This window comes from Pangasianodon hypophthalmus, chromosome 2 (assembly GCF_027358585.1).
Source record: "Pangasianodon hypophthalmus isolate fPanHyp1 chromosome 2, fPanHyp1.pri, whole genome shotgun sequence".
Taxonomy (NCBI): domain Eukaryota; kingdom Metazoa; phylum Chordata; class Actinopteri; order Siluriformes; family Pangasiidae; genus Pangasianodon; species Pangasianodon hypophthalmus.
The window spans coordinates 8,743,389-8,770,452 of NC_069711.1; the positions used below are offsets into that span (position 1 = coordinate 8,743,389).

General features: G+C 38.1%; 1 protein-coding gene across 1 annotated transcript in view; it reads left to right on the forward strand.

Moving 5' to 3' along the window:
- The first annotated feature begins 1,338 nt into the window (after window positions 1-1,338).
- Window positions 1,339-27,064, forward strand: part of uba7 (ubiquitin-like modifier activating enzyme 7) — a 48,728-nt gene continuing 23,002 nt past the window's right edge. Inside the window, exons 1-21 of the mRNA XM_026915122.3 lie at window positions 1,339-1,493; window positions 1,756-1,924; window positions 2,105-2,239; window positions 3,286-3,392; window positions 3,584-3,674; window positions 8,071-8,200; window positions 8,342-8,439; window positions 9,303-9,464; window positions 11,546-11,710; window positions 11,874-11,987; window positions 12,494-12,574; window positions 14,599-14,754; window positions 15,086-15,251; window positions 15,611-15,807; window positions 16,918-16,982; window positions 18,758-18,950; window positions 21,739-21,813; window positions 22,868-23,066; window positions 23,262-23,353; window positions 25,411-25,503; window positions 25,889-26,080. Of these exons, the coding sequence (XP_026770923.3) occupies window positions 1,450-1,493; window positions 1,756-1,924; window positions 2,105-2,239; window positions 3,286-3,392; window positions 3,584-3,674; window positions 8,071-8,200; window positions 8,342-8,439; window positions 9,303-9,464; window positions 11,546-11,710; window positions 11,874-11,987; window positions 12,494-12,574; window positions 14,599-14,754; window positions 15,086-15,251; window positions 15,611-15,807; window positions 16,918-16,982; window positions 18,758-18,950; window positions 21,739-21,813; window positions 22,868-23,066; window positions 23,262-23,353; window positions 25,411-25,503; window positions 25,889-26,080 (2,724 nt within the window). The 5' untranslated portion in view covers window positions 1,339-1,449. The remainder of the gene's footprint in view (window positions 1,494-1,755; window positions 1,925-2,104; window positions 2,240-3,285; window positions 3,393-3,583; window positions 3,675-8,070; window positions 8,201-8,341; window positions 8,440-9,302; window positions 9,465-11,545; window positions 11,711-11,873; window positions 11,988-12,493; window positions 12,575-14,598; window positions 14,755-15,085; window positions 15,252-15,610; window positions 15,808-16,917; window positions 16,983-18,757; window positions 18,951-21,738; window positions 21,814-22,867; window positions 23,067-23,261; window positions 23,354-25,410; window positions 25,504-25,888; window positions 26,081-27,064) is intronic.

Genomic DNA, 27,064 nt, shown 5'->3' on the forward strand with positions numbered 1-27,064 from the left:
ATGCCATTTTTAAATGCTCTTAACCTGGGCCCATGTTTTAAAATTAATATTTTAAACTTTCACATGTTTTATTAGAAACAGTAATGATACTTTACAAAAAAAAAAAAAGAAAAAAAGAAGAAGAAGAAAAAAGAAAAAAGGCTTCATTTACTGGAACGTGTCCTGTGTTTGCAGGATCTTGCCATCTTGTGGTCGTGTTTGCTCAGTGCATGAAGTTTTAAAATACTCGGCTACTCAGGCAGGGAACAGTCACTTGTACACTTGTAGAGGGGTCATGGTCCATGCAGAACCTTTAAAAGCCCCTTTATATTTATAACATCTTTGCATGTGAGGTCCAGTACGTGTTTCTGTGTTGATTTTGAGGTATATTTAGGGTTAGTATCTTATTGAAATATCCATCCTATGTCCATGTTTAACCTCTTGCCAGAGGAAACCAAGTTTTGGGCTTAAAGATCCTTATACTTAGTGGAATTCAATCTGTCTATACACTGGGCATGGGAGTTTTTCCTTGTGTATATATTCCTCTTTTTTCCCCCCAAATATGATGATTACCAAAGCATTTGATTTTGGTCTTGTCTGAACACAATACATGATTCCAAATTGTACCTCCAATAATGCTTGTTGTTTTCAGGGAGGAAAATCTTACACTGTCATTTTTGGGCTCCATTTTGCCTCCATTAGTATCCTCCACACATCTTTCCAATTTCTGGTAAATTTTCAACCAGATTAAAATAATAAGAATAATAATCCTCATCAATCTATCCTCTGTACTGCCTATCCTACACAGGGTCATGGGGAAGCCTGGGAACTATCCAGGGCACAAGGTTGGGGACACCCTGAACAGGGTACAAACTCATTGTAGGGCACAATCACACACACATATTCACAATTTGAAAATGCTAATCAGCATAGAAGTCATGTCTTCAGACTGGGGGAGGAAACCCCTGAAGCATGAGGAGGACATACTAGCAGGGTAGAGGTGGGATGTGAACCAACAACCCCAGAGGTCTGAGACAACAGTGCTAACCACTGTGCCATTGTGCTTACTACTACTACTACTACTACTACTACTACTACTACTACTACTACTACTACTACTACTACTACTACTACTACTACTACTACTACTACTACTACTACTACTACTACTACTACTACTACTACTACTGATGATGATGATGATGATGATAGTTTAAAAATGTTGCCAAAAGTGTTGCAGAAAAAAAAAACAAAAAAAAAACATGGGAACATATCTAATGGAAAGATACTGCAACAGATGTGCTGCAGAAAGGTTACACGGAAGTAATGCATCATGTGACTTTTGTGCTTGCGTCACAGTGCTTCTTGCGTCACTCTGTCAGATTGCCGGCAGAAACGAAAGTAAAAACAAGCGCTTGCTTTCTCTCTGCTCTGTCATTGAAAGCACAGCTGAGCATATCTTCCACAGCCATGGAGCAAGCCGACATAGACGAGGGCTTATATTCACGGCAGCTGTGAGTATTATACACTCATATTTGATGAGGAAAGCTTTGACTGCATCCGTGTTGAAAGGTCGAGGCAAGTGATTCAGGTTATTTTTGAATGAGTCTTTTAAAGTGAGACCCCACATCCAAGCCACAAAGTTCTAATCTTACATCATGATGATGATCAAGCTGTGATTGTTATACATTTACTGAGCTTGAGTAGCTGGGACTCTAATCTTATCTGATCTGAGGTCAGCTGAATGGTGTAACTGGTCATTCTGAACCTACACAGGTATGTCCTGGGCCATGATGCAATGCGGCGCATGGGAGAGGCAAATGTCCTTATATGTGGGATGAGAGGTCTCGGGGTGGAGGTGGCCAAGAACGTAATTCTGGCTGGAGTTGGTTCAGTGACCATCCACGACGAGGGGACGACCGAATGGGGAGACCTGTCCTCTCAGGTAGTGAGCTTCTGTAATCACGATGGTCCTCTAAGAACAGGGATAAAGTACACATGAAGTCCAGAGACTAGCAAGAATGCATTTGATTGATAAAAAGACAATTCTGAAGTCCTTTATGCATACCCTTCCTTTGTTTCTACTTGCTTTAACTGCATTTTTGTTTTCTCTGATTCTCTGTAGTTTTACCTAAAAGAGAGTGACCTGGGGAAGAACCGGGCAGTTTGCTGTGAAAAACACCTTGCCCGCTTAAATAGCAATGTTCGACTTTCCGCCCATACTGTAACCCTAAATAAGGACTTTCTGCACAAATTCCAGGTAGATGTGATCTTCTTACTTTTTCTGATTATTGGTTAGCATGCTTGCCTCGCACCTCCAGGGTTGGGGGTTCGAATCCCGCCTCTGCCCTGTGTGCATGGAGCTTGCGTGTTCTCTTTGTGCTTCGGGGGTTTCCCCTGGGTACTCTGGTTCCCACTCCAAATACATGTGCTGTAGGCTAATTGGCATTTCACAAATAGTGTGTGAGTGTGTCCAGGGTGTACCCTGACTTGTGCCCTGAGTTCCTTGGGAGAGGCTCCAGGCTCCCCTGTGACCCCGTGTAGGATAAGCGGTACAGAAAATGGAGGAATGGATGGAATTTACCATATAGTGCAACAGACAAGGTGATTAGTATTAGTGAAGTGAAGTGAAGTGACTTGTGGCCAAGTATGGTGACCCATACTCGGAATTTGTGCTCTGCATTTAACCCATCCAAGTGCACACACACAGTAGTGAACACACACACACACACACACACCATGAACACACACCCGGAGCAGTGGGCAGCCTTTATTGCTGCGGCGCCCTGGGAGCAGTTGGGGGTTCGGTGCCTTGCTCAAGGGTCTCACCTCAGTCGTGGTATTGAGGGTGGAAGAGAGCGCTGGTCATTCACTCCCCCCACCTACAATCCCTGCCGAACCTGAGACTCGATTAGTATCGCAGATGCCAGAGAGAGCCAGTCTTACAGATTTGTGTAATTAGAAATTTTATTAGTAATTTTAGTTCCACTGCTTCTTCTCAAATACAGTGTAACGCAACACCACTGAGACAGTCACAACCTTTATTAGTGTCACTAGAAGAACAATAAAATTACATCTAAAATAAAATAGCCATCAGGTAGCCATCAGGGTGTGTTGAATTACTAGGCCTCTACAGAATAATTAACTATGCATAACTAGCATAGCTGAGAAAACAAATATTTTGAGCTGTTTTAGCTCATTATAGTGGTCATACAAAAACCTTGACTTGCAAATATGAGCATAAATAACAAGTAATAAAATTGCAGGGAGTCGTCTATATCTAAACTTTGTCCAAAATGATTTTAGGTAGTGGTTCTCACAGATTCCTCATTAGAAGAGCAGCTTTCAGTGGCTGCATTCTGCCACTCCAACAACATCAGATTTATTTTGGCTGACACCAAAGGACTTTGTGGGTAAGGATAACAGTTTTATTTTATTATTCAGTGATCAAGACTGACTGAGAAAAAAAAAGATTTTGAAATGTATGGAACACAATACAACTACATTGTTAGTGCTTTAATAGTGATAATTTAACCTGTTTTCATTGAATTATAAGATGAATGTTGTGAATTTATAAGAGTTTCTGTTTATTGCTTAATTGTAGACAGTTGTTCTGTGACTTTGGAGAAAAGTTTCTGGTCAAAGACACTGATGGGGAGCCGCCAAGTGTGTCCATGATTGCTCATATCTCCAAGGTAAAGGCACAGTACTTTTATTTTAGACATAACTAAAAGTGAAACAGGAATTACAATGCTTCTGTGGTTCCTTTAAGGCGGCAGGAATGTACATGGAATGTAGGTGTACAGTTCGAGACTATAGTTTACTGTTGTTGTCGTTGTTGTCGTTGTTGTTAAGACAACACACATACTGTCATACCTCAATTATATCAGTGTGACTGCTGTGCTGAGAATGGTCCTTAGTATTATATGGTTCTATGTGGGTGAAGAGCCATTTTATGGGACATCATAGTATTGACTGTACACGCTAGCAAAACTTTACACTACTGTTATTTACATTTACAGCTCAACAAGCGCTACAAAAGTACTTGATCAAAATGACGACAAATAGAAAGCAATTTGAACACCAACCAAATACAGATAAATCTTATTATTCTGTACGATCAAAGACTGTTCGATTTTATAAGGTTCAGTCTGTCAGTTTCTTATTAAGCACCTTTTTAAATAACTAATAATAGATATAACTCAGCATTAATTTTGAGCATTAAGACCACATCTAGAGTGGGGTCCAAAAGTCTGAGACCAATAGAGAAAATGCTTCTATTTATCGCTCTTTTCTAATTTAATACAACAATTTTCATTACAAATTATATTATCGATACCGACTTGGGTGAAAAGTAGAATCTTCGAAATATTTACATGAATTTCAGAGTTTCTTAGTATTTGGTACGTCCCCTTTTTGCTTTAATGACAGTGTGCACTTGAGCTGGCATGGATTACACAAGTTTGTGCAAAACCTTATGATCCATTTTAGATCAAATCCATCAGAGTATCATCTGAAAACATGCTTCACTAGAAGAGATTAGGCATGAGTACATGTCATGAGTACATGGGCGATGTCACAAATTTGCTTACATTTAAACAGGGACCTAGAAATAGTGCAGAATATTAAATATTCAATATACTGAACATTTACTTTCTTTGTATTAAATATTTCAAAATTCTAAAACCTTCTGTTTATTTTTCAATTTTAAATGCAAAAACTATCCCAGATTTTCAGTGTGATCTCAGACGTTTGGACCCCACTGTAATTCTGAGGATATCTCAATAATTTATTTAACTTTATTTCTGTAAAGAGTCACTTCAAAAGGAGAAGGCAAAAAAATCCCCTATCCATTCTAATATACTTAAATTTGATGTAAGAAAATAATCATTAGGGGGTGAATACTTTCTGGAGGCACTGTATATGCTTTGTAGTGCTTTTACAAGACAGTTCACTTTTTAAAATTTGAAGTCTTTCCTAAAGAAGATATTTTACCTAAAACATTTAACAACATTAAAGCACATTAGAACATACCCTACATGAGACGTGTTTGTGTGGTTTCTGTGAAACTACACAAACACGTCTTACAAGTCTGCTAGCTAAACTTCATCCTGGTTACACAGGAAAGTTACAAAGGAAAGTATTAAATATACTGCATGTAGCTAGGTTATGTCAGTAATATTTAAAATGCTAATTCTGATTCAGCTACAATATTATGTTTACGCTGCACTGAAGATTTTGTAATTTGCCTGAAATTTTGTTCTGGCATTGTAAAATCAGCGAGGACAGTAGACCTGATTTGTACACTTACTTTTTATTACTCTCATGGAGCATACGCAGAACATTTATACCTAAAAGTTACTTTCTCCTCTGGCTTGCCATAATGATCTGGCTGCTTTTGTTTTTCAGATTACACCAAAAACATTACAAATTACCCACCTTGTAAATTGACACCCAAGAGTATGTATTACATAATGTTTTTAGTCATTTGGCTCATTGATTTTGTTCAAACACTGACCGGTGCAATATAAGGAATAAAACACAGTGGGGTGTGCTGTTATAGGAAACTAATCAATGAAGCGTGGTGTCATGTGGCCTGTGTTTACCACCCCAAAGTTCCCATTATTTTCCCATTACAGCAAGCCTGATGTATTTTTTTCTTCTTATACCACAGCAGTTTGCTAAGAATGACATTTTTCAATTAATTAAACAGCAGCACGTCATACATTTTTATCCATTTATAGTTACGTTTCGTGTTGTGGAATGAAAAAACAAGTGAATGCCTGTTATCATAGGCTACTCATTCCAGCTGTTATAAACACTCATTCCCTCACCAGCCTCTATTTTATTTCTCTATCTGTTAATACCTATCTATCTAATACCTTCTGACCAGTCATATTCTAGACTTCAACAGTGCTGTGGTATAATAGTATAAATGCACTGTAATTACATATACAGCGCAGGGAAATAATAAAAAATGACAAGTAATTCTGTTTCAGCTTTTATTCATTAATACTGAAGTGCATGCCGTATAAAGCAGGGGTGCAAAACAGCCCGATAGTTTAATCCAGCCTGAGAGGAGATGAGACAAATATGGGAAAAATCCTTATAGTACAGTTCCTGATTTATCCCCTTTGTCTTTTATTGATGCTTGAAGCAGATACTAGTTTATTCTTGCCATTGTTTGGTGTGGTTTCCCGGTCATGCATAATGTACACACAGGCTAGCATTGTGCATTGGAAATGTTGTGCATTGGAAATGTCTTTGTCCAAGAAACGTAAGGTGGATTCTGAATGGCGGATGTTTCAGGAAAAATGGACAACGGCATATTCTCTCACAATTTTTTTGCGTTTTCCAGAGAAACTTTACATTCTTTCACAAAATGTTTGTGTTCCCCCGAGAAACTTTGCGTCCTCTCGCAATTTTTTTTGCTTTCCCCAAGAAACTTTGCATTCGCTCGCAATTTTTTGCGTTCGTACGAGAAACTTAGTTCACTTGCAATTGTTTTACGCTCTCTCCCGAACACACGTTTTCGCTTGCTTGGTTGGATCCTTGGGCAGGTTAGGTTTGGATTGGGCTCGTGCTGTGAGTCTGGCCACTGATGGTGCACCCTTGATGTGTGGAAGGAAAGCAGAGGTTGTTGACAAATTCAAGAAAAAGGTCCAGTCATGTGCAGGCACTTCTGCACATGTTCTTTAAGAGCCGCTATGTAGCAAATCACTTAAAGTGGATAATGTCATGAGTGTGGTTATCAAAACAGTAAATTTTATCTGTGCAAAAGGACTGAACCACTATCAGTTCCATGCCTTGCTGAGGGAGCATAATGTTAGCCATAGCCTAGCTTACTATACAGAGGTGAGGTGGTTATGTTGAGTTGGTACTGAAGGTTGTTTTTTTTTTTATGAACTGCAAATGGAAATTAGACTCTTCATGAAAGAAAATTGAAAAACAAGACTTGGATTCAGGACTTGGCATTTATAGTGGACATGACCGAGCATTTGAATGCTCTCAACACTAAACTGCGAGGTTGTGTCAGAGTACTATGATAGCATTCGTGTATTTCAGTAGAAAGTGTGTGCATTTCCAGAGTCTGGGAGACGCCATTAGCACACACAGCAGTGGCATCATGGCTTGGCACAATGTCAAAATATCAGGACTAAAGACTGAATTTCGGCAGCATTTTCAAGTACTGCTTCAAGATGTTTACCTCACCGTTCTCTAACCCGTCTGGTGTGCCAGCAAATTGAATTTGATTGACCTACAGTGCAATTCTGTGTTGAAAGAGAAATTTGCCAGTGTAGGCTTGGGCACATTTTACCAGTATCTTGGGTCAAAGTATCCAAAACTAAAAGCTTTTGCCTCCTTGATTCTGTGCTTGTTTGGACCTACCTACATTTGTGAGCAGGCTTTTTCAGTTATGAATATAAATAAGTCAAAACTGAAACATAAACACTTGAATAACACCATGAAAGTTGCCATGGCTCAAAGTCTCACTCCTGATAGAGCTGAGCTGGTTACGGCCAAAAGATGTCATGTATCAAGGAGTTCTAAGAAGTAGGGTAGTTGAAACCTGAGTGTCCCACATTGCACATGATTTGACTACACAATGATTCGTGTTACTCTGAGATCTTTTTCTTTTTCTCAGCTAGCAGTCTGAACGTCTGTCAGCAAAAGGTTATATCCATTTGTTGTCAGTTAGAGCACTGCACACAGTAGCAAATGCTAACATATGTCAATTTATTTGCACTATGTTTAGTTATAAATGTATAAAATGAATTATGCACATATAATTATTGAAAAGTGATTGGATGTATTGCTGCGGTCCCTTTAATTTGAAATTGTGGCCAATGTGGCGCCCAACCTGTACATATATTTCATATTTCTTATTTCTTATTATTTCTTATTCATTTCTGATTTTTAAACTTTAATTTAGCATTTAATGCACAGTCTAAAGAGAAGAAGGCCAGGGTTCCATTTCACTGCAAGTTATACACTGTATATAATTGTGTATGTGACAAATAAAAATCTTGAATCTTGACCTTAAATGACTTTGCTAATCCTGGTATAAAGTGATGCCTTTGTCCTATGCAGGGAAATCCAGGTATAGTCACATGCACAGACGACCAGGGCACCTTCACCGATGGCATGCGTGTTGTCTTCTCCGGGGTTCAGGGCATGACGGAGCTCAACAGCTCTGGGCCTATTGAAATCAAAATGATAGGTGAGTAATAAGTAGCAGGAATTGGAATTATTGTTCTAATACTAAAAGCGATAAAGAACTATGAAAATGAAAGATGAAGCCAATTTTTTAAAATAAAATAAGGGATGGATTATATAGCTTTGCCTCTCATTTGCTTTTTAGACAGCTACTCCTTCAGTATTTGTGACACCTCGAATTTCTCTGAATATGAGAAGGGTGGAGTGGCAACTGAAGTCAAAGAAACGAAGACACTTAGTTTTGTGAGTTTGTTACAATAACACATCAGAGCCATAACAATATCTGAGTTATTTATGCAATAAACTCTCATATACTCTATATACACTCACCATCCACTTTAGTAGGAGCACATGTACCAATCATGTGGCAGCAGAACAATGAATAAAGAGCTTCAGTTAATGTTCACATCAAATATCAGAATGGTTGTTGGTGCCAGATCGGCTAGTTTGAGTATTTCAGAAACTGCTGATCTCCTGGGATTTTCACACACTACAGTCTCTAGTGTTTACACAGAATGGTGCATAAAACATCCTGTGCTCAGACTGAAGCACCCTGTTGATGAGAGAGATCAGAGGAGAATTACAGGCTGGTTTGAGCTGCCAAGAAGTCTCCAGTAACTCAAATAATCACTCTTTACAACCATGGTGAGTAGAAAAGCATCTCAGAATGATCTTGAGGTGGATGGTCTAATCTTTACCTATCCAGTAACGATGAGCCAGTGCCCATGATAGCCTCAGATTCCGGTTCTTGCCTGACAGGAGTGGAACCCAATTCGGCTTCCGCTCTTGTAGCCAATCAACCTCAAGATTCGATGTTTTGTGCATGCTGAGATGCTTTTCTGCTCACCACAGTTGTAAAGAGTGATTATATGAGTTACTATATCCTTCCTGGCAGCTCGACCCAGTCTGGCCATTTTCCTCTGACCTCTCTTATCAACACGGCATTTTCCACCCACAGAACTGTCGCTCACTCAGTGTTTTTTGTTGCATGATTTTGTGCTGCTGCCACATGATTGGCTGATTGGATAACTGCATAAATGAGCAGGTGTACAGATGTTCCTAATAAAGTGGAAAGTGATTGTATGTGTATGTGTTGGACATGTTAGATACCTCTAGATGCTGCTGTGGAGGAAGTGATGCAAGATCCTGAGCTACTGGTGCTCACTGATTATGGAAAAGTTCAGAGAAATCAATCTCTTCACCTGGGCTTCCGAGCACTGCAGGAGTTCCAGCGGAAATACAGTCGACTGCCCAAACCCAGGAACCAGGTCAGTAACGGACAACCATTCAGTATGCTCTGTATGTTTTACAAACATCTTTTAAGATTATTATCTGTTACTGAAGAAATTTGTTGAATGTAAGTATAGTATGGTTAACCTTTATTTTCTGTTGAAAAGTGGAACAATGCAAGTGCTTTGCTCAGTATGACCTATTTATGTGTTTGGCCCATTTTTACTTATGAATATACAGTAAATAACCATTTCCAAAAATCATTTTCTTTATATTGGACAGAAAGTAATTTTTTTGTGTTTTGACTTTTTTAAACGTTCCATCAGGTTAACTGGGTTTCACGTATCTGTTTGCATTACATGTTGGCTATATTAATTTTTTTGAAATAAACTGTACAAATGCATTGGTTTAAAATCAAAACAGGCTCCGTGGGTCAATGACACATTCATTACTAAATAGCGAACAGAACATATTGTTTAAATGCTATAATGTGCAGCTAAATTCTAACAACATATAGATGAGTTACAGAGAACCTGCAATAGATAAAGACTTTGTTTAAATTTTCCAGAGGTTACAGATGTGAAAGCGTTTACTGGCTGTAATGTGTGACCTCAGTTGCACATCTGCCATGTTCGTGTCTGTTTGTTTTAAACAGCTTGGCTGTTATACCAGGAAATCTTAGCAATTATCATATAATGTAAAAGATCATCACATTTTATCAGCCTGGATTGATTACTTGATTTATTGCTTAGTCACTGACCTTGAGAGGTGGGAAGTACCAAAGTACAATGACTTTATTACTGTGCTTAAGTCTGCTTTTAATTTTTACCATTATAACTTTTATGTACTACATTTTAAAAAATCTCTACATTCCACTCGCTACATTTTCAAACACTACATCACTACATGTAATAATATACACTATCTGTAAAATCATAAGGTGACATTTTAGCATAAGACAGCTTCAAGGAGTCCACCTAAATTCCTAACAAATGTAAACTGTTGCTACACACACACACACACACACACTTTGTATTTATCAGGACAGTTTGTATTGTGTCAGCTAGTTATTATCATCCATCTAGCTTGTACCATCAGAGTTATAATCATGCTAGCTAACATTAGAAAGATTTGAGAGATGTGTTATTAGTTAGTCTTAGCAAATGTAGGGTAACAAAATGTAGGGTATGATTTGAGGTTGAGTTGTTGTGAATCTTTCTTGTACTTTTACTTTCATACTTGAAGCAAATTTAAGAGTTTATGCATTTCTACTTAAACGTGAGTGAAGACTTTATGCTGGTGCTACACTTCAGCTTTCCCAAAGTATTTATTTAGATGATTTATTGCACTTTTAATTGAGTGAGGAATTTTTGGATGCTTTTGCTACCTCTACTGACCTCTGTACCTCTAGTATTTAATGCAGTGCAATATTTGTACATCAGCAAACTGCTTATATTAGTTGCCCAAACTTGCCGTCAATTCTACTAATTAAGGAATCATTTTCTTAACAAAAAATATTCCAAGTAATGACATGTATAGCGTGTAGCCAAAAAGCTATAATTCAGTAGCTGTCATTTCCAGTACTGAAAATCTATGGCATAGTACATGTTTCTGTGTGTGTGTGTGTGTGTGTGTGTGTGTGTGATTTCTTGCTCGTTCTTACAACTGTAACACCTCTGATTTTCCTATAGTTTGGAAATATTGGGGCAAGAGAGAATAATACGTCGGGATTGATTAGCAGTGCTGTAAGCATACGCCAGTTGCATTTTCATATCACGATAATTCCCAAATCTTTCATTATTTTTTGTGTATTTTTTGAGTTGGGCAGTTTTACTGCTATTGTCTTGCATGGAATTAGAATTTGGCCAAAATAAGGCTATAGGCAATTTAGGCAATAAAAGTACTGCCTAAGAATTGTGTGTACTAGGTCACATCAAGCATTTGCCATCTGACAGAGATACAGGGGTAATGACAATTATGAAATATCCATGATAACAATACCAAATATGTTGAAGATATTGGTGTATTGCACTGTATATCCAATATGATGTACAGAAAGGGTGTAGAATTACAGCTATATCAGTGTTGGCATCCTCGTATGTGTCGTTTACTTAACCAGGGGGATGCTGAGCTACTGCTTGCCATGGCGAGGCAGCTCAGTGCAGCTGCACGATTTGACGAGTTTGACGAGGAAGTCGTGAGGAAACTGTCTCTTTGTGCCAGGGGCAATTTGGCTCCCATCAATGCTTTCATTGGAGGACTGGCTGCCCAGGAGGTGATGAAGGTGAGAACGATCAAGGCAATCAAGTGCACTGCAAGATTGATGGTATCTGAAAAGGTTGCTTGTTGATTTTTTGATAAAATGTGGTTATTGTCATTTTATTTTCTGCAACATTGCTAAATTGCTGTTTTGAAAACTGTTAATGCTGATTATGGATGTTGTTCAGGCTTGCAGTGGTAAGTTCACTCCACTCAAACAGTGGCTCTACTTTGATGCTCTGGAGTGCCTTCCTGAGCAGGAGGACAGTGACAGAGGACTGACAGAAGAAGCCTGTGCTCCAGTAAGCAAATATTTCACTTTCTTTCAGCTCGAAATGGACATTATTACCCTTATGGAAAAATCACATACATTTCACATGTGATTGCGTATTTCATATGTGATTAAATGAATAATATTTGATTACATGTGAAAAACATATGACAGTGCATTTTAAGGTTATCCCCTGAAATTGTTTACATTTAATCAAGTGAACATGTGACATCATCTGAGCAGTATGTGATAAATAAAACCACATATCCTACATACTACATCCGAATCATCTGAAGAAAAAAAATCATGTGAACATAAATGAGTCATGCAGAAAAAAAGACCACATGTACTAAATGTGAAAAGTCCACATGCGAAAATGTGTGAAATGGGTAAAGTGTCCAAAAATCACGTGAATCAGTATGAATTTTCTCTAAGGGTATCCACAAAATGTGACCTGAAATAAAGGTTTCATTTGTTTTTTTGGTTTTTTTGTGCATGGTAAGGCTGATGCTATTAGCTCTGTTATTTCCTTTACAGAGAGACAGTCGCTATGACGGTCAGATTGCTGTGTTCGGCTCTGATTTCCAAGAGAAACTGAAGAAACAGAGATATTTTCTGGTGAGTGCTGTTCCTCCTTTTCACCAAAAGAGAGCACCACTAACCTTCGCTATTCAACATGCTTACAGTACAGTTCATAAAGATTATGTGGAAAAAACAGTTGCAAAGGAAATGGTTCTCAGGAAGCTGATCCTGGACTTACAGTTCACAGCAGGAAGCAACCCAAGCTACAGTAACGTAGTCCAGAGTTTGACTCATTTCCTGTTGAACACTCAGCATATACTCCATTTATGACACTCAGACCTTGTTCAGAATTTAAATTATGATAAGTTTACCTTAGTACATAATACGTAAGTACACATACATATTGAGTAAAATAAGCAGTAAGTAAAATACATGTTGAAACATAACATTTATCACATTATAGGAAGTAAGTGAAAGTGGCACTAGGTACAAATGAATTTATAAACTTTTATATGAAATTATAAACTAAAAAAAGTTGAAGTGTTATGGTGTTATTTCGACTTAATTTGGAGTTAATCCGACACATTATCTTCGTATTGAACTTACTATTTAACACCCCACAATCTATCAATAAGGCTAATTTACGAAAGCCCTGAACTGCAAGTTGTGAAAAAGAAGTTGGTGCTACAGTATTTTTGTTATTTTTAATACATTTTCACTACATTTATCCACTTCAGATTTATACACATAATGTCTTTGTACTTATAAATATGAACAAAAAGTATGTATTAATTAGCATAAACAAAGATTGGTTTTTCATAAAATGAAATTTAACAGGTATTCGGACACTACAAATTCACAACATTAGTACATTAGTACACAAAGTTTTGAGATGTCTATGATAAAAAGTAATTGTGGTTCAATTTTGACCCATTCTTCTTAGAAAATCGTCTTCAATTCACAAGGTTACAAAGGTCCAGCTTCACACCCTTTAGAAATCACAATTTTAAAATCCTCCATTAATTTTTAATGGGATTTAAATCTGGCGATTAGTTTGATTCTTAGGTTATTTTGGCATACGTTTGGTGTCATTGTCATGTTGAAACATCCATCTTCTCCCCAGATTCAGTTTATTGGATGATGAGATTCAATTTTCCTGTAATATGTCTCAGTATATTGCTCTTGATATGTAATGCCTCAGTACTGTTTGCAGAGAAGCAGCCCCATATCATGATGCTCCCACCACCGTGCTTCACTATTGGTTTGGTGTTATTGGAATCATATGTGCTACCTTTCCTTTTCCAAACATGACAAGCTGAATTATTACCAGAGAGTTACATATTTGTATTGTCTGACCAGAGTATATTATTCCAAAAGATTTCTGACTTGTCCAAGTGCTTCTCTGTGCTTCATTTTAACAGAGGATGTAGTTTTGTGTGGGATGTAGGAATGGACATGATTGCAATGCAGGTCATTGCTTATTGCTCTTTGTATAGCTGTTGTTCCTGCTGCTTTCAGGTCATCCTGCAACTCTTTTCAAGTGACTGCTGGCTCCTCTCTTACTTTCCTTATCATTAGTCTGAGAGCGTGTAGTGAAATCTTGCATGGCACACTTTTCCAGGGAACATTAGTTGTGGTTCCATGAATTTTCCACCAGATTGCACTTTCAGGGATGTTTAAGGTTTTTTGCTATGGTCCCTGATTTGTAGGAAGCTCTTTTGTTGTTTGAAATCTTCCCAACCAGTGAAAACGTCTTTTATAATGACACCAGGTGCAATTTGTTTCACTGTATGTCATTTATGTCACTGTATGTCATTATTTCATTACTTAATAACTTCTTATTTCAAGATGTTATGTTGTTATTTTTGGCTTAATCTCATTGTTACATCTTCATAAGACTCACGTTCACTCACAATATTCAATTTTCACTATATTTAGATAATTAGGTATACACTGAAGATTACATTTAGACTGCAGAATGTTTTTTTATACGCTAGAAGAATATAGCATGGCTTGTTTTTGTATTGGAAAGGAAAAAAGGAAAGTGTTTTAAATGATGTCCCTGGCTACACACTGTACATGTACTAATTATTTGAACCAAAACATTTGTGTAAAATCAGGTGGGTGCTGGTGCCATTGGCTGTGAGCTTCTGAAAAACTTTGCCCTGATTGGCCTTGGTGCTGGAGAGGGCGGGCACATCACAGTGACAGACATGGATTCGATCGAGAGGTCCAATCTGAATCGTCAATTCCTGTTTAGGTCAGAGGATATTGGGGTAAGAAAATAAGAAAATTATTTTATTGTGTGCTACACAAGAGTTGTATAACGTACAGTATAACCACAACATAAACATGATGAATTTATAGTGTGGCTATATATTATTGAAAATATTATTAATTAATCATACAATGGCTTTTGCATTATTCACGGTGATGCGAAGTCTTGATAAAGCATGAGATCCTGTTGATTTATTTTAAGATAAAGGCTTTCATCTGCCGGCTTAGAAACACAGACACTCAGAATAAAGACACATTAACCACACATTTAGACCAGCTGCACATTACTCTGAATCATATTTTTTCTCTCTTCATCTCCCTCTCATACAGAAGCAGAAATCAGAGGTGGCAGCTGAGGCTGTGCGTAAAATAAATCCCAGTATGAATATCACATCTCACCAGAACCGTGTGTGTCAGGAGAGCGAGGGCATCTACACACACCAGTTCTACAGCAGCCTGGATGGAGTGGCAGCAGCTCTGGATAATGTGGAAGCCCGTGAGTAATTACAGCACTGCTGCTGTTATAGAGAAACACAGCCAAACACACACACACACTGCACCTGTGTAATTGGTCTTGCTATTATGAAAAATGATGACAGGATGTGATCTCTGCAATAGGCTCAGCAAGTACTCAAGAATGCATACTAGCTCTTTACCAGTTATGACCAGCAATGTATCAATGGTGTTACTTACTGTGTCTATATTTGTGAAAGTTACTAATCTTGCATTAAAAAAAATCTCCATAAAACACTAAAGTATGTTGATCATTTTACTTTCAAAATGCATTTCACAAGATCGGAATAGTCCACGTTATATTAACACTGATTACTCTTAATTATACTTGTCTATGTAAAGGAGTGTATCTGGATGAGCGCTGTGTGCAGTACCAAAAACCCATGTTAGAGGGGGGGACTCTGGGTGGTAAAGGTCATACTCTGGTGGTGGTTCCACACCTGACTGAATCCTATGGACCAGCACCGTCTTCAGGACAGAACGCTATTCCACTGTGCACACTGAAGCACTTCCCTCATCGCATAGAACACACTCTGCAGGTAAAGCTCCCAGATCACATCACTGTAATACACACCCACACAACACTGCCCATCTGACTCCATAAGCAAGAGCACACATTTAGTTTTACTCTGCAGGTAAAGCTCCCAGATCACACACTGTAATACACACCCACACAACACTGCCCATGTGACTCCATAAGCAAGAGCACACATTTAGTTTGGATTACATGTCTTTGTTTTAAAGTTCTAGCATAATGTAACAGAATTTGATCACGTGACCTAAATGAGTCGAATAACATTTGTGTGTATGTCAGTCACTATGATCTGTTAGTTAGAATTTACAGTAAAATGTGCTTTTATTTTTAATCCTCACACTACAAAAGCAAGGTATCACTATACCACAGCTGTATTGAATTCTCGAATCTGATCTGGTCATAAGGTATTGATTAATTTTCTCTAACTGTGACAGTAGCAGCAGCTGCAAGGCAAATCACACGTTTATATTAATGCATTCGCTCTAATGTGTTCTTTGTTAACGGCGAATTCACAAGATCTTTTATGATGGACACTGTACTAGTAATAAACAATTTTAAAATGTGATATTTAACAAAGAAATGTTTATAATCATTAATAGGTTGAGGCTTTCTATTAAGAGATGTTTATTTAACATCTATGGAAGGAGTCTCCAGTGTCAGTGCCTTGTAACAGTCAGTATGTATTCTATGTACAGTATGTAATCTAAGCTTTCTAGTTTCTCAGTAACATGACAATATGAGGTTTTTTATTATCTTATTGCCTTAAAGAGAGTCTGGTGAAGGAAAGACAGGTTATAGCTGCTGTAACACAAAGTAATAGCAGGAACTAACTTGTTTCACAGATGTTCCATAACAATAAATGTAACTATAAACTGATAAAAAAAAGTATGATGTGTCATTCCTTAAGTAATAAAAAAATCACTAGTAATTTGCTGGGTTATAAGAGGAATAAAACCCTTATAGGAAAAACTTCGCTTTGTGCCAGGCTGTATCACACCACTCCATTGCTGACTACTATAACAGCACACCTCTTCATGGTTTATTCCTTACATAGTACATGCTGCATGTAGCACTTGTGATTTCTGTAATATATATTGAAAAACTGTCATTTCAGTGGGCCAGAGAGCAATTCGAGGGCCTTTTCAAGCACACACCAGAGAATGTGAACCAGTATCTAAGGTACGCTGCATTCCACCATGCAATAACTTTTAAAAAAGTGAGGAGAACACAAAATGACTGAGATAAATGTTTAGAAGTTGAAGCCTGCTGGTGAAATTGTCCATTATTCTCACACACCTCACACACATTCCTACTGACTTGTGCATTACTGTAGCTTAATAACGCTATGTGTAACCTCAGCTCTAATGGAAGGAATGTTCTGGCTACTTCAGTTTTTCAAAAAAAATAAATAAAATAAAGCTTTTTTTCTTTTGTAAAACTTCTTTTTTCTTTTTTCTTAATTTGGAAAACTGTTGTTTTCTTTATGAGACCCAGCCAAATGTCCCCGCAAGGTCAAATGTGTCATGTATTTCCATCACATTGTGGCATTTGGAACAAAAAGGTAGATACACCCCTCAAAACAAACACACACACACACACACACACACACACACGCACACACACACACACACACAAAAACTGAAATATCCAGATAAAGCCCTTAGTTTGAGTTTAACCTGTTTTCTGACTTCCTGTGGTAAATCTTAACACAAGCCAGATCTTCTTTCTATCAGGGAAGTTTAGCAAGAAAATAGTGCACACATTCGCACAGGAAGAGGCGGCTTATGGTGCATGCAGATAATGCATGGTGAATGCTGCAGTGTGCTTCCCTTAAAACCAACTACTTCCTGTTGGCTGACTGCATAATTTACGTCAAAGCCTGCATGCTGACTCAGCCAATATGCCACTTAAAGTGTAACATTAACATTGTGAAGTGTAGGCCAGGAATCTACACGTTTCTCCAGTGTACTCTAAAGACCAGTTTTAGTGCTACCAGTATCAGTAGTGATTTGGCTCTGTTTGCGGTTTAATTCACTTTCAATTCAATTTGATTTGTATAGCGCTCTTAACAATGGATACTGTCGCAGCTTTACAGAAATCAGGATGTAGATTTAGATCCCTAATGCCAGCTGGAGCTCTCGAAACCTTGAGAGGAACCAGACTCAAAAGGGAACCCATCCTCTTCAGGGTGACAGTGTGACAACTGTATACTATAACATCAAACAGTACTGAGTGTGTTGAAAAAATGTTCAGTATAAGCAAACTGTGGGAAAAAAGAGTCCTGGGATAAGCGCATAACAATCTTTAGGATTACTGCAGTGATTCTTAGGTACAGATCTACAGTATCCAGGCGAGATTATCCAATGAAGCAAGGGTGAGGCTTTGAGGTTTTGGGAAGTGTAAAGCACTGGGGTATCCAAAAAAAGTTCTGCAGTCGTATGTGCAGTTATTCTGTTGTCTGTGCTTGCAAAAGTCTGTTACTTCGGGGTATTATTATATGTGGTCATGGTTCAGACAGCCATGAAGCATAAATTATATAGAATCTGGCCACACCTGAATGCGTCCTGGGTTCGATCTTCAGCTTGAGGTACTGTTTGTTCTCTAGTTCTCCAGTTTCCTTCCACCTCCCAAAAGCATGCAAGTAGGCAAATTGGCTATGCTACATTACCCCTAGGTGTAAATGAGTGTCAGAATGTGTGGTGCCATCTGGGGTGAATTTACCCGCCTTGTGCCCAATGTTGCCAGGACAGGCTCCAGATTCACAGCAACCCTGAATAGCGGTTACTGAACTTGAATAAATGAATGAATTACACCTGAGTTAATGTACCACGATGCTGTTATTGAACACCAGACCTGAAATATAACTCACATATTGCTAATTTTAGCAATCTGAAACCATGTCAATCACTACATTTCCTCCTGTTTTAATATGTTGACATGGTTCCTCCTGACAGCGATGCTGAATTCTGGGCTCGTACTGTTGACCGAGGGGAGGCCGAGGCTGTCGAGGTGGTGGAGGCAGTGTATAGACGTCTGAAGGACCGACCCAATGACTGGCAGGATTGTGTGACCTGGGCTCGTTTGCAGTGGGAGAACTTTTACAACAATGACATCGCACAGCTGCTCCACTGCTTCCCTCCTGACCATGTATTGCACACAAACACACACACACACACACACACACGTAGACTACAATTAAATATAATGTAATGTAAATGTATGTTGGGGGCCTGTGGATTAGAGGGGAAGATGACAATGAACAGTTGGTTGATCCTGGTTCAGTGCTAAGCTTGCCCCTGGGTTCAGAGTATCCAGTTTAATGTGAAACCTGCAGAGGGCGCTGTGGGCTACACAAACCCAACTGCCTCGGTTCTGTGCCCTGAAAGATATGGTGCTGTTCAAAATGGCTTACTACATACTGCACCAGAATACACTGTAAACTACATACTATTCCTTATAGCAGTATGCAACAATTATTGTTTGTTCGCGTGTTAGTACCAGTAAGTGAAATTCATTTGTGGGTGCAATTACTTCAGAATTACATTCAGGAGTACAATACTGTAAATACAGTAATGGCATAACTATATCAAGAAAGTCATCACTGCTAGTTAATCACTAAAGAGCTTCTGAGGTAATAATAATTGATTTAATAATTTGTTAATTACTTATATAGCCACGACAATGACAATTTCTTAATTGTAAAAACAATACAATTAGACTTTATATAATGTTATATGTAAAAACAATACCATTTTAATTTACTACTGTACAACAATACGTAACTTTGCTCACATAGCTAATTGATTGCCTAAGGTACACTTTTTTAGGTTACCTGCAACATTTAGTTTAAAAAAAAAACAGACTTTACATGAATAGTTGCTGCCACTTTTGCTGACTTTACCAAAGTTTTCCAGCCTTTTGGTATATCACCAAATTATATATTTCATTGGGAAATTAATATTGTTCACATACTGCATACTACATACTGCTTATGGGGATGATTTATGAACAGCTTGAATAGCATCCATATAGACACAGCTTTGACAAAAAAGAGATAAAGTAACAAAAATGGATGTATGACCTGATGAAAATATGAGAAATCAAGCAAGAATAATGTTAATAATCTTATTTATTATGCTAAATTATAGCCACATAATGCACTTTCACAGCTGCATTCTCATAAACCTACGTAAATGACATTTACTCGGGTAATGAATGTCTCTCTCTCTCTCTCACACACACACACACACACACACACACACACACACACACACACACACACGTACACACCTTATCCTAACTGAAAAGCTGCAACAGTAGGTTTGTTAGGGCTCCTGCTAGTTTCAGTTCACAACTAGATGTCGTTATTTTGACCACATTTTGAGGAAGCTGATCAGGGCTACAGCTCATGATAAAGCAAATGTGCATCATCACTGCTCATAAGTGATTAGCAAATGAGTGAATTGTGAGTAAGCGAATAAGTGAATTGAAAAGAGAAGTTGTAGTGATATTTCCTTTAGTGATTGTAATAGTATTTCCTTTTATTTTATGATGCAGCATGATTTAGTCCTGTAAATAGAATTTGTATGCCTATGTGTCTGAGCAGATGTCCTATTCGACAGCATGTGGAAATCTGCTCAGATTCGTTCATTATCTTACTGCTCTTCTGGTGAATTGCAAAACTCAGAATTTGCTGAAACAGGAAATATAGGTGACAGTTCACTATAAAACTTTTTGTAATGATGTAATACTGCATACATTGGAAAACAGTGGTCAAGTTTGGAAATCATGGGAGGCAGAGATGGCTTAACACATGCGAGACTTTGGAGAGACGAAGGATAAGTGATTAAAACCTGACTGAGGTTATCATCACAAAAATAAAATAAATAAATACGACTGCAAACAATGATCAGTGAAGGTTCTATGCCAAAGTTGTGTGCAGGTTTACTTGAACTGGCTACATGAGGCAAAGCATCAACAGCATGGAACTCTGAGATAAGTTCCAGACTCCTGCAGGGATGTTAAGAAATGTCTATTTTATCTCAAACATTTAGTTTCTGGTCTTGAGTACAACTTGCTGACTCGTGCTTGGTCCTGTTTTTTTTGATGTCTCCAATTAGGACAGAGTTTAAGCCAGAGATTCTGGAAGTTTTTGCAGCCAAGGACCACTTTAACTGTGAAATAAATTTTACAGACCCTCTCATATTTATTAGAGCTGTTTATTTCTGAATTTGCCAATGACAGAACACATTTTCATTAAAAGAGTCATTTGATTGAAGATTTATTTACTTATTTACTTACTTATTTTAGGGTTGGATTTAACCCATTCAGTTCAAGTGACCAGTTAATGAGGCTAATACCAATACGAACTCAGTAATAAATATGATATGTTTGATTTTGGTGGGTTGTAATTTCCACCCCTATAAAAAAAAATTAACAACTCTCGTACCCCCGACTATACTTTGTGGATCCTAGGGGGGTCATCAGACTGCTGATGAGTTCACTGTTGTGTGTGTGATGTTGAATAGATCAGCCCCAGCACTGATCTTTCTGCTTCAGCACAGTCAGATCAAAGGGATCCACAGCAACTGTCTCCTGCTTCTCTAAACAGGCCCTCTCTGTTCTTTTATCACAGGACAAATTGCGTTAAATACACACAAACACACACACACACACACGCACCTGATAAACTCATTATAGAGCCTGAGCAAAAGGTGTATGGAGACAAGAGCTTTGCAGACATACAGTCTACCTTGTATTTCTTTTGACACGGGCTTGTGAATGTCTGCAAACTCGGTCCATGTCTCCATTTCCATTTGTGTCTTAATTTTATTCTTGAGTCGTTTAAGTATTTATTTTCTATTAATGGTTAGTTAGTTGAAATTGTTATCTGACAGTCTACTCTCCACTTCTCTCGCCTGTTGTCTTTCTCCAGGTAACAAGCTCAGATCTGCCTTTCTGGATGGGAGCTAAAAGATGTCCTCACCCCTTAACTTTTGACACAGCCAATGTAAGTGTGAGTCCTGGTTGTCCAGCGTTTGGGTTCTGCTGGTTTCCCCTCAGGACAGGAATGCCTGAAATATCTTTCTATCACCTGATAACAGCTTACCTTTTCTCTCCTGCTGTGAACTGGAACCTTACACTGAAGATTAAGTACACATTCTATAGCACATGCTGTAATGTGCAGTTAACGGATAGACGTTTTTGTTTGATTCTCTGTACTTTTTCCATTTGATCTATACTGAGGTCATTATTATCATTTATGGGCTTTTGATTGGCTGTCAGTGTTATCAGGGTTTCTACCATTTAGACCATTTGCATTCTATGGTTTTAGATTGGGAACTGAAACTGATGGCTTGTGTCTGTGAATGCTGTGGTGTGTGTGTATATATATATATATATATGTATGTATGTATGGGTGTGTATGTGTGTGTGAGATATGACCAGCTTAGAGTTGCAAACTTTTGCACCCCTCATGGTTTCGGAAATTTTTTTTTTTTTTTTTATTAAAACTGGGTGTGTCCTGCAACAAGCCAGCAAACATAGTGTATATATAGTGTAAAATTTGAAAACATAAAATACATAAAATATAAAAGCAATATTGCAGCTGCGCAGAGGATACAAAAGAAATTGGAGGCAGGTATAAAGGCAAAGGGGAGGACATCACATTTAGAAATGAAGATGAAGCCTTTGACCTGATATCATTTTTTTCACTATTAACCAATTAACATACATTATTTGACCATTTTAGTGGTAATCAATGCACAGTAAATGATTTGTTGCAGTAAATGAAATATCTTCTTAATATCACTTCTTAATCTTGTCCTAAAGGTATGCAAACATTTGCACATATCTGTAAACATGTATTAGATAGTATATATCTATATCATATAGCGTAGTATCCAACCTGCTCAATAACATGCTCTAAACTCACTGATTGCATTCGTTTTGCTTCCACCAGCTGTAATATAATTATTTAGTTTGTGGCTGTCGTTCATGCTGGGAAGAGATACTGTAGTTTATTAAAGGTTATTTATAAAGAGTCTTGCTCTCTTACCTTCTAGACCACCCATATGGATTTTATTGTGGCCTCCGCTAACTTATATGGGCAGATCTATGGGATTAAGGGATCAACAGACCATGATGACATGATGAAGATCCTGGAAGGAGTGCATGTGCCTGCGTTTCACCCAAAATCCAGTGTGACGATCGCAGTGATGGACGAGGACCTGAAGGAAAGCATGGAGGAGCGAAAGGACGAGGGTGAGCAAGCAGGAAGTTGAATCTAAAATTGATGGAGCCAGTGTCTTCCAAATGGAGACTTAAAGGATTGACACTGTGTTGTTCTGTGTTTTATTAAGCTTGTTAAATAATTCACAGTCTTTATGAGCAGTGTAAATATCAAGGAGAGTGAGGAAGTGTGTGCTTCTCAGTAACTGCTCTATCTGTTTCTCTCAGACAAAGCCAAGCTGGATGAGCTAAAGCAGAAACTGTCAAGCTTCCAGCCAGCCAGCCAGACGTCTCAGATGTTCCCACTAGAATTTGAAAAGGTAGTGTTTATGTATGTGTGTGTGTGTGTGTATGTGCGTGTGCAGATTTAATACATACACATTTCTGTGTTCTGGCTCTGCGTCAGACACATTGGCGACCATCCGCAGGTAGGAGGTCTAAGAGAAACACAAATCTGTGGTTCTTAAGTGCCTGAGCCATCTGCCCTGCACTAAAGTGATCACTGATCCTTATCCAACACCATCCCTAACTAGCCCTAATGGAGCACCGAGAACAGAAGAGTTCACTGTTAATACAAAACCCCACCCTTGTGCTGGACACTTTTCAGAAGGAGACTGGCTAGAGAGAAAAACGTGTTGTGAAAAGCTTGAGGAACTTTTGTTCCTGACTCTGGATCAACTTTGTCCTGTGGTGTAACTGTGTGACACATTTTCTCGGTGTAGCAGAGGAGAGATGGTAGCACAGACACAAACACCCTCACACACACACACACACACACACACACACACACACACCCATGTGCAGTGATTTTTAGGACACTGGAATATGTTTAGCACTGGTTTCTCACTCTCTGTCATTATTTATGAACACATGTTTTCATCGTCTTTTATATTTATTTCTTTGGAGAATTTTATAATGCTACAATTTTTCCTTCACCGCAGTCATTTTTTCGCACTATTCTATTATCTTTCTTTTATTCATTCTAAAGATAAAAAGGCATTCAGATTTCTATAGTCACGCAAACGTGTGCATGAATGTACTTAATTTGTGAGACTGTACATTAGTGCACACATTAATGTACTCAATTTGTGTGACTGTAGACATGTGAATGCTTGAAGATCAATGCAGATGTCTACAGTCACACAAATTAAGTACAATAATATGTGCATGAATGTGTATTTAAACGTATGTAAAGATGCATGTGTTTTGGATTATAAGTATGTAATCATAGAGTTATACTGACTTTATAAAAAAAATAAAATTTTTATTTTTATCTTATATGTGCATGCATTAACTGCAAACAAAATGTTAGTTAGGAAAATATGTCATTCAGTGAAGAATATAAATATACTAGTCATGGATGTGTGAAAGACTGGGATGAGTGGTGTGATGAGTGTGGTGATGAGGTAGTGTAATCTGGCAATTTGATGCTTGTGGAATGTGCCAGAAAACCTCACTCAGGTATATTATGTGAACAGCCAAAGAGTGTGTCACCGCTGGAGTGGGGATTAGGTTTGGGTTCCACTGTTGTACACACACCCACACACACACACACACACACACACTCACAAACACACACACAATGCCTAATCAATTACCTAATGAGTCTAGAAATGATAGAATTACATTACAATTCAAATACTCAGGTGATATTAAATACTTTGATTGATACTAAACATTAAATATACGCCAAATCGTAAGAACGCTAATCTCTACCATCAGAAATGGAATGAAGATGACGCAGTGTTACATGTAACAATGTAATTATAACTGTACTTTTAAATCGTGTGTCATGTGTCATCCTAGTCATCATGCCTTACAGCCAGTGCGGCCGCAGAGAGGGAAGGTTGCCAAAGTGCGCCCCCTCAAATCCCCTCCAGTCACAGCGACCTTTTGAAGAGTCAGCGTGCTTGAAGTATGACCTCATGTACCTTGTCACCTCAAAGGGAAAATTCAATTTGGGTTACAATAGGAGCTCCAGTGACTAAGTCAGAGGTCTAAAACCTGACACAACCTCCTGCATTACTGAATTCATTCCAGCAGGAACAAGTACACAAGGGCTGTTTCTCCATCATGCACATAGATAATTATCATGGTTTTCTTTCTTTCCTGTGGAAACTCGGCAACAGCTGGTGCTATAGAGATGATATAATGGTAGACAAAACATGGTCTCAAAAAAAAACAGGTGGTGGAACTGTACCGTATCTATTAATCTTTTAAATTGAAAATTGTCTTTTAGCCATAAGTGTCTGTTCACGCCATAATCCTGCGAGTGATTTTACCAACACCTGACAGTCTATTGCTTGTGCTAACTGATCTGTCAGTGCACAGTGAGTGAGGAATGTTGTTTACAGCTCAGTGTTAAATCTGCTTTTAGGATGATGACAGTAATTTCCACATGGACTTTATAGTGGCAGCGTCTAACCTGAGGGCAGAGAATTATGACATACCAGCAGCAGATCGGCACAAGGTAGGAAACTAGAGTTAATGCTGGTTTGTGTGTGTGTGTGTGTGTGTGTGTAGGTGTGGGTGGGTGTTTGTAATTCTCCAGTACATACACAGGTATGATTGCTGCATCACACACATATTAAACTAAAATATGTGTATGATTGCTGCATCACACACATTAAACTAAAATATGTTTATGATTGCTGCATCACACATATATTAAACTAAAATATGTGTATGATTGCTGCATCACACACATATTAAACTCAAATATATACTCACACAGATGCTTATACTGATAGCAATACTGTAAATCTATTAGCAGACATATAGGCACATATGCATATGCACACAAACACACTCTACTCCAATAAATAACGTTTCCATGTTGTTTTTTTCTTGTACAGAGCAAGCTCATTGCCGGTCGCATCATCCCTGCTATTGCCACAACCACAGCAGCAACATCAGGCCTCATGTGTCTGGAACTGTATAAGCTGGTGCAGGGCCACCAGCAAATCAGCTCGTTCCGTAGTTCATTCATTAACCTGGCAGCCAGTTACTACATCATGTTACAGCCGTGCAAGGATCCAAGGTTCACAGTGAGTACTACTGCTGCTTACCAAGATGTCTGACCAAATCTGTTTATCTGTGCTTCGGTATCATGCATAACTAAATCTAATCAATTCTGTTTCATAAATTCACTTAATTTTACAAAGTCAGACATATTAAGACAAACTGAATTGCCAAGATATAGCAGCATAGCAATCTGTTAACTTGGTGTATATGTATGATTATTGGTCTGGCTTTTAAAACATCAGTCTTACTAGATGGCACGATTCAAGTACAATGTGTAGTTATTAATCCCGAAGGATAACTTTTACCACCATTTTAAATAAATCGTCTAAATGTAGTCAATCAACCAAGACATCTTTGATACCTGTGTTTGCTTCTTTAGTTTTGCATTGCAACAAGGCTAAAATAGACTTGCTTTGTGGGTTTTGATAGTGAAACATATTGTTATCTTTAAAAAAATAACATAAAGATGTTGCATAAGTAAAAAAAACATTAGCATCTTGAAACCTGAATGACATGGTTTGGCATCTCAACTTCCCACCATCAGACTCAGACAGGAGGTGTGGCCAGACTTTTTACATTTCTAGTCTTTCAAAGATAAAACAGATCAATGTAAGGTTTAAATTTTAGGTCATTTGCTGTTAAATAATGTCTTAATGCAGATTATTTTAGACTTTAGAACCAAGCCCAACTGCACTACCAATGGTTGTGAGAAAAGTACACAGAATGATATGAAGAAGTGAGGTTGGGTTGATTTCTTTCTAGCCCAGACTGTAGGTTCATGCAGCTTATCAGTGACATTCATGTCAGGTGATCACACAGAGTGAAACTTCCCCTAGAGCTGCATTTTGGATGATCACATCGCTGACACACCTGTAACCCGTCATCAGCAGTGATTGAGAAGGCAAATTGGATCATTTACTCTATTATCCTATTGTATTTTTTCCCCAAAATGCCTTTGGAAGAGAGCAGACATACTAAACATATATTGTACAATCAAAGTACAAATT